At 40.5% G+C, this 8,389-nt stretch overlaps 1 protein-coding gene across 1 annotated transcript; it reads left to right on the top strand.

Moving 5' to 3' along the window:
- The first annotated feature begins 1,082 nt into the window (after nucleotides 1–1,082).
- Nucleotides 1,083–4,748, top strand: LOC145423074 (interferon-induced very large GTPase 1-like). Its single transcript, XM_080295203.1, has one exon. It carries the CDS (start codon nucleotides 1,083–1,085, stop codon nucleotides 4,746–4,748), a length of 3,666 nt encoding a protein of 1,221 aa, XP_080151329.1.
- The last annotated feature ends 3,641 nt before the right edge of the window (nucleotides 4,749–8,389 follow it).

Raw genomic sequence — 8,389 nt, 5'->3', positions numbered from 1 at the left:
TGTCGTGATTCTTTTCCCCCTGTTTTCAGGTAAAAGTCTTTAAAAGTTGATATATTTCCAATGTGTACACTGTTAAGATATTTAAGAGGTAATCCTTCATTGTTTTGTAAGCGTTAGAAGCATTATACTACAGTTTTGTGCACATATACGTGGCGGTTTTGAGCTGTGTTTTGTACTGTGTAATTGTCAGGCTCAGGAGAGACTCGGAGGCAGACCGTCACTAAAGTTCACAATTTATTTACACACAGACACCAGGTGCGGATATATACAGGTGAGGGTCTCCGGGGAACACAGGCACGGGAAGAGGACGGCTATATACACAATCCACTGAAGCTCAGGTAGCTCGGACTCCGGCTTTTAGCTCACCCAAACGGCGGTCCTCAGGCTGGCGAGAAATCTGGCACAGGGAGGAAAAACAGGTAAGTTGCGGCACGAAAGAAACTCGGAAAAAGGCTCAGATTGGCGATGACACTGACAAGTGTTACACAATAATCCAGCGAGGAAGCACTCTCAGCAGCCGCCTTAAGAAGTGAGTAAGATGATTGTTTGCAGGTGTCCGAGCCAGGGGCTGGAGCCGTCATGACTCCGCCCCGGTAGAGCGCAGTGCGCGGGAGGGGAGAGAAGGAGATGCAGCACAACAAAAACACTTGTACCCATACAGAGTCAGCCGAGAAGGCACAGGGTCATGACAGTAATGGCCATTAAGATAAAAGAGCTAAAAATGCCGCGATTGTCAGCCATTTTATCAGGAAACCTGCTCAAGTATATGTAGTAAGCACTTTAGTATTTCGGTTTATTATTTAGTGTTTTTCTTCCACCATGTGACATTTAGCAGTACAGAATGTGAAACGTTTCTGCTCATTTTCACTGCAATAAACTACTGCATGAGACACGCAAGTCATAATCACTCTCATGATTCTTTTCCCCCTGTTTTCAGGGGTGTAACAATTGCTGCTCTCTTTCTGTGTTCTGATGGTTTTCTACAGCAGGAAATGCCACTAAAAATGTCCATGTGTCAGTTCTCTGTTCCTCTGCTGCTTTCCAATCAAGACACGAAACAGTAAACACTCATGCTGTGGGCCATGAGAGACATTGTTAAAAAGTACAGACCTCAGTCTCTGTCAGAATCCAAGGGCTTTATTGAAGACAGAATTGTTCTCTCTGAACTTCCAATGATCTCTTTTGTCAGACTGGGTGAGTGCTCTTTATCCAAGTCAGAGATTCTCAATAAACTTCTGAGCAATTCTCAGCAGTACCATGACACCTTTGTTCACCGCAACATGGAGTGTTTTGTCAAAAGTTTGAGGAAAACAATCAGTGATGTAGTTGAGAACTCACAGATAAAGATGCAAACAGAGCAGATGGCAGAAATTGCCCATGAACTGGGGATCCTGGTTGATGAAGACTCTCCAGAGTGCCAGACTGCAAAGACAAATGCAGAAGCCATCACTGCTGAAATTCAAGACATCCATAAATACAAAGAAGATCAGCTTCCACGACAAGGTGAAATATGGAAAAAACTGACCTGCTTAGAGAAGGAAGAATTTCGACTTCAACATATCGGGTCTAGAAATATTGAAGATTACAGAAGTGAACTTCTGTTACAGAAAAAAGAACTGCGGAAAAAGCAGAACTCTTATAACATGTCGACAGCTATGACATGTTTCATCAATGCAATATCAAGCCCAGGAACAGAGAGGTTTTATTTCCTGAAATTGATGCAAATGAACCTCGATAACCTGTCTCATGTAAAATTGTCTGAACTTCGGGAAAAATATAAAGAAAAATTTAAGAACTCTGAGAACAAAGAAGAGATCAAGGAAATTGACAGACAAATTTCCAACAGCTCACTGGGGACTGAACACTTCTTCCGTGAAATGGGTCAGATCTATGAAGCCTCACTGTCCCTTCCACAAACAGATCCAGCACGTCAACAGCTGCAGCATCTGCCCAAACTGTGTGCACAGTTGTTGCTTGATGGATTTCCTCTTGAGCTTGTAGATGGAGATGCATCCAACATCCCTCTCAGATGGGTGAGTGATGTTCTCTCTCAGCTCAGTGACTTGGTGTCTCCAAACAGAAAGATACGTGTAGTCACAGTTCTTGGAGTTCAGGGCACAGGAAAGTCCACTCTCCTTAACACCATGTTTGGAGTGCAGTTTGCAGTCAGCAGTGGTCGATGTACTCGAGGTGCCTTTATGTCGCTCATCAAAATCAATGAAGACATGAAAAAAGTCCTAAATTTTGACTTCATGCTGATCATTGACACTGAGGGCTTAAAGTCACCAGAACGTGCACAACTGGACAACAGCTTTGAGCACGACAATGAGCTTGCAACACTTGTTATAGGGCTGAGTGATGTCGCCACTGTCAATATTGCAATGGAGAATTCAGCCGAAATGAAGGACATCCTACAAATAGTTGTGCATGCTTTTCTCAGGATGAAGGAGGTGGGCAAAAAGCCTAAATGTGTGTTTGTTCACCAGAATGTGTCTGATGTTTCAGCCCATGAGAAGAACTTACGAGACAGGAAACTGCTCCTGGAACAGTTAAATGAGATGACCCAGGCAGCAGCCAAAATGGAAAAGAAAGAGGAGAACAAGAGCTTCACTGATGTGATGGAGTACAACCCTGACACTGGGAACTGGTACATTCCTGGACTCTGGAATGGAAACCCACCAATGGCACCAGTCAATGCAGGGTACAGTGAGGCTGTATATGAGCTCAAGAAAAACATCATCCAACTGCTGGGAAACTGTGAGTCATCTGCTAATGATATCTTGGATTTTAAAGAGTGGATGACAAGTCTGTGGACTGCAGTAAAGCATGAAAACTTTATCTTCAGCTTCAGAAACAGCCTCGTAGCTGATGCATACATGAGACTCTGCACAGAATTCAACAAATGGGAGTGGGAATTCAAAAAAGAGATGTACACCTGGGTTACAAACACAGAAACAAGAATTTCCAATTTTGGTAAAGTTGCTGTAAAATCTGAACCATCTGACATGAGAGAATTTCTCATATGTTTGAAAAGTGAAGCCTCCACACTGCTGTCCACATGGGAGACAAAACCTCTCGAAAATCTGACACAGTATTTTCAGCAAACAGAGGGTCATGTTTATCTGGTTGAAGGATACAAAGAGGAATTCTCAAACAGTGTAAAGAGCCTTCGGCGTGAAATGGAGAGATCTGTTTTTAATCAGCTCACAGCAGCAGCAGAAATCAGAGAGGGCATGAGAGAAATTGAAAAAATTAAAAAGAACCATACACAAGAGATTGAAAATGCAGTTTGTGTGTTGATAGACAAATGCAAAAAGAAAAAAGTCCAGATGACAGACAAAGAGCTGGAAAAAGAGTTTGATAAGATGTGGAATGAAACACTGGAGAAACTTTCTTTTTGTGAACAAAAGACCTTCAGTGTCTTCACCAGCGTATCTCACTTCCTGCGAATCAATCTGTCACACAGGGGGAGTCATGCATGTGAATTATTAAGTCTAAAGAGTTTGGAAGATTGTGGAAAAGAGCCTTTCAAATATACAGCTGAAGGATTCTACAACAAATTTAAACACAAACTCAGCAAGATGTTCAACATTCAAGATCACACAATGGCTGTACAACAATTGGCTGACAGCATCATCAATTTTTGCACTCAGTTTGTAAGTGAGAAAATGGAAACCAGAAACAATTACCATGACACCTACATCCAGGAGATCCTACACATGATTGATGGGAGTCTACAGTACAATCACGATGTTAAGACAGACATCGAGTTTGAAGTTTCTCTCAAACAGCACATCTGTGGATTTGCAGCCAGAGAGTTTCAGAAAATGCACGAAGATTTCATCCAAGAAAATGATCCCTACAGATGTCTGATGAAAAACAAGGAAAAGTTTCGTGATGATTTCAAAGACATCTTTAATAAAAGAGACCAGTGTCAGAAGAAGGCAGAAGAATTCACCAACAAATGCTTGAAGCCTGCTGTGGAAGACTTTGTTAATCGCTCCCTGGGTCCTAATATCATTGATGACATGCTGACATGTGAGCAGTTCAGCACACGAATGTCCTTCCAGTGTTCAATTTTACTGGATCTGCTTTCGAAGGAGGATTTTAAAAACTACCAGAGATATATTTTCTCATATCAGGATTATGTAAAGACATGGCTACTCAACCAAATACTGGAGCACTTCTCAACTGTGTCAACAATATCTGAGTTTGAGGACAGACATCTCCAGTCATGTATCAGAAGCATAAATGATGCCATCAACAAAGCAAAAACAGGAAAGAGTCATGACTTGAAGACATTTGGGGAAAGCATTCGCAAAGATCTTGATAAACTGGTCATTTCCCAGGATGCTTTTGATGCTTTCATGATCCTAAAAAATGCTGATAAGGAACAGTTTGCTGATTGGCTCACAGTGTCTGTGAATGACATGGGAAACATTCTTAGGAGTGAATTTAAAAAGTCAAACTTTGAAAGAAAGCTAAAACAGCTCAATATGAAACCACATAATGAGCTTTTTACCAGAGTGATTGGTTGCGGCAAACAGTGTCCATTCTGTGGAGTGCCCTGTGAGGCAGGAGGAGGAGCCCATTATGAGCACTTTGCTTCACTGCATCGACCACAAGGTCTGGGTTCATATAGGTTTGTTAGAACACAAAAACTTGACACTGAAATATGTTCCTCTCTTGTGATCAGTGATGCTGAGTTTTGCAACAGTATTACAAATGGTAAATATGGGTGGCTGTAGCTCAGGTGGCAGAGCAGGTCAGCCACTAATCAGAAGGTCGGTGGTTCGATCCCAGGCTGCATCCTGGCTGCATGCCAAATATCCTTGGGCAAGATACTAACCCCATGTTTGCCTACTGGTGGTGGTCAGAGGGCCCGGTGGCGCCAGTGTCCGGCAGCCTCGCCTCTGTCAGTGCGCCCCAGAGCAGCTGTGGCTACAATGTAGCTTGCTATCGCCAGTGTGTGAATGTGTGTGTGAATGGGTGAATGACTGAATGTAGTGTAAAGTGCTTTGGGGTCCTATGGACTAGAAAAGCGCTATACAAATGCAGGCCATTTACCATATCATCCCTATAAGTGTTACAAGGAAATGTACCCAGACTGGAATGTCCCTCCAGATACGAGTCTTGAAGCATCCGACTACTGGAAATATGTGATGGCGAAGTACAACAAAAAATTTGCTAGTGCGTATAATGCCAGACCTGCTAATATTCCTGCTGCTTGGAAAAATATCATAAAACAGCAGGCAACAGAAAGTCTTAAAGTGTCCTTCTGGATCAAGTAAGATGGACTTTGTCTGAAAGAACTGATTTTACGTGATTGATAAATAGATAGATATTGTTTTTACATTATATACTTTTTCCAGTTTAATTAAATTACTTTGAATACATAACAACAACAATAATAATAATCATTGTGATTTATGACATTTAATGCATATTTACTTTTTACCTAATGGTTCAAATTGTACAAGGATCTTGAAGATTCAAACTGGGATTTTCATTATGATGAATTATTATATGTTACAGACTGGACCTCAACTGAGTGTGGTCATTTTGTGAGTGAGCACAACCTGTCCTTGTTAATGACCTTGAATATGTATGTTTTTCTTTTTCAATATAACATATCAAATGTCTAAGATAAACCAAATAGTTTCCAATAGTATCCTTTCTGGCACCACTGCATTGACAAAAGTATTGGGGTCCACCTCTTAATCTTTGAATTCAAGTGTTTATAAAAATTAAACACTTGTGCAGTGTCTTTACAAACATTTGGGGAAAAAAAGTATAATTCTAAAGAGCTCACAGAATTTAAGTGCAGTGTTTTAATAGGATGACACATATCATAGTGATAGCTGTAGTAGGTTTAGTAGTGGCTCCATAGTGTAGTGGTTAACACATTTGCTTAACAAGTGAACGGTTTCTGGTTTAAACCCAATTAGAGACACAAATCCCTTTTGGGTTTGCATCACAGTCTGCTGTGCACCAGATGTGCTGCAGTGTATTTCTTGTGGTTCTCCACTCTGCCTTGGTAGACCACCGTGTCTATTTTTTTACATCAACCTGCACAGAGAAGGAAAAGGCAGCAGGAAGTCAGGTACAGATACATAGAGAAGCCTTTCAAGTTTCAAAATAAAAGATTCACTGCAGATGCTGTTCAGCATACTGAATGAAAAAGCCAACACTCTTCCTTCAACATAAATGGTAAAAGAAAAGTTGTCTTTATCCAGTGGACCATGTTTTCGAAAGCACAGTATGGGTAATCTTAAACTTTTTGTTACATAATTTTGAAAGTTTTACTGTTTCTGTGATAATTACAATACAAATATCTGGTAGTGCCAATAGAAAAGCAGAAAGATTTTGTCTAACATTGCTTAAAAAAAAAAAAAAAAAAAAAAAAAAAGGGTACTGCTAGACATACCAAAGGATCCAATCTGGACCTGCTTTACAAAATATGAAAAACTACTTCAATTGTACGATAAAGTGAACTACTCTTTCTGTGGCGATGTCTGCATTAGAACAGAGATTTTATTCCTAGATCTAAACAAGCTGTATGACAAAACTATGGTTTATCTGTAAAAGCTGTACAAGTGAAGGTTTTGTGCTTTTCTATTGTGATGTGCAAATTGTAATGTCAGCAGATCAATAAATATGAAAAAATGTTGAAACTGCTATTACTACCCAGTCTTTGCGAAGTTAGTGCAGTAAGTCATGACCACAGCGCTCAGCATCACATCGTTCTTGGAGAAGTTGCACGGGAACAGGTCCGTGGCACCGATCATCGGTACGCCGAACACGTAAGGTATCTCGTCTCAGTGCACGGCGTCGGCCCACGTCTCCATCTGGCAGTGGTGGTAGAACGTGTAAAAGTAAACTGGGGACTAGAGATGGACCGATCCGATATTACTGGATCGGTATCGGTCCGATACTGACCTAAATTACTGGATCGGATATCGGAGAAAAATAAAAAATGTAATCCGATCCATTAAATATCACGAAGCACGTCGGAGCAGTATGCATCACGTGATAGAGCGGCTGTGGCATGCAGGACCTGTCGGTGGTCTGGATAGCATGTGGAGCTTCGCTAGCAACCCGGCATTTCATCTCCGACAAAGTTATCCCCGAGAGAAGTAAAGCAAGTGTGTAAGTCCATCTCTGAATGTTTGTAAAGCATTCCTGCGTTAAGCTTACCAAACGATATATGGAGCGACTGCCTCTTCTGGCTGCTACTTCAATCATGAAACTGCTTAATGATCAGCTGATCAGCTTTTCTGTCGCGAGTCCGTGTCTCTAGTTTGTTTTTGGCCCACTTTGCACCAGAAAGAGGAAACCAGCGGCTGAACAACAGCAGCACGTTTAAGCTTGATCAGCTGTTGTTAGAATTTATTTATTATTACTTTCTACTCGAGGATCTTTTTCTACGTAGCTGACGGCTGGTAACTGTGCAGGGGCGGATCTAGCAAAGTTTAGCCAGGGGGGCCGATAGGGCATTAACAGGGAAAAGGGGGCACAAAGACATACTTTTCTTTCTTATTCTCATTTAAAATGTCTAGCTTTTAATAAATAATTATCCGAATCTTACACCCAAAGTTTTTATTTGATGTAAAATGAATAGAAGTCAATTACTGTATATAGTGACTATTAAGTCTAATATATATACCCTAGTAAGCTATAGTACTTTTTCCTTTGGGAAGGTACCATCTGTGCAGTCTGCAATTTTGTTGAAGAAAGATGTTGAATCTATTTAATATTTCCTGAAAAATAATTGATTTCTGTGCTTTTTTTTTCACACTGCATCAAATTAAGGTTGATTACGTTGATTAAGCATCATGAGGTGGAGCGTGAGGGGTGGTTCCCTATTTTTTATTTATTTATTTTTGTTGTTGCTGGGAGTTGGAACCCTATTAGTTAGGTTGCTTAATATTTACGCTAAGTACTCTTTAAAATACCAGAATAGGGAGGATGGTGTAGGTTTAAGTTTATTAGATTGATCAGTATTGCTGAACTATGAAATTTTTTTTTTTTTTTTTTGCATACAGGTATAACAGAATAGCTTTAGTGTAGTTGTTGTTTTAAACTTGAGTATGAACTTATACAAAATGCAGCAAGATATTAAAAAAAAAACGGTTTTGTTGATTAAAAAACACTATATCGGATTCATATCGGTATCGGCAGATATCCAAATTTATGATATCGGTATCGGACATAAAAAAGTGGTATCGTGCCATCTCTACTGGGGACTGAAACTCAGTGAAAGAAATCTCCGTCCCGGGTTCATCCGTGGATCGGGTTTCCTCCTAAGGCGTGGGCACCAATAAGCAGAGTTTTGTCCTTTCCTTATAAGATTCCTAATTATTCAAAGTAACACTCAGGTATGCCGTTC

Source organism: Astatotilapia calliptera, chromosome 3 (assembly GCF_964374335.1).
Source record: "Astatotilapia calliptera chromosome 3, fAstCal68.1, whole genome shotgun sequence".
NCBI classification, from domain to species: domain Eukaryota; kingdom Metazoa; phylum Chordata; class Actinopteri; order Cichliformes; family Cichlidae; genus Astatotilapia; species Astatotilapia calliptera.
This window is presented reverse-complemented; position numbering and strand designations above follow the sequence as displayed.

Bases quoted from the DNA above. Each gene is read 5' to 3' on its own strand.
- LOC145423074 (XM_080295203.1), top strand. From the start codon at position 1,083: ATGAGAGACATTGTTAAAAAGTACAGACCTCAGTCTCTGTCAGAATCC.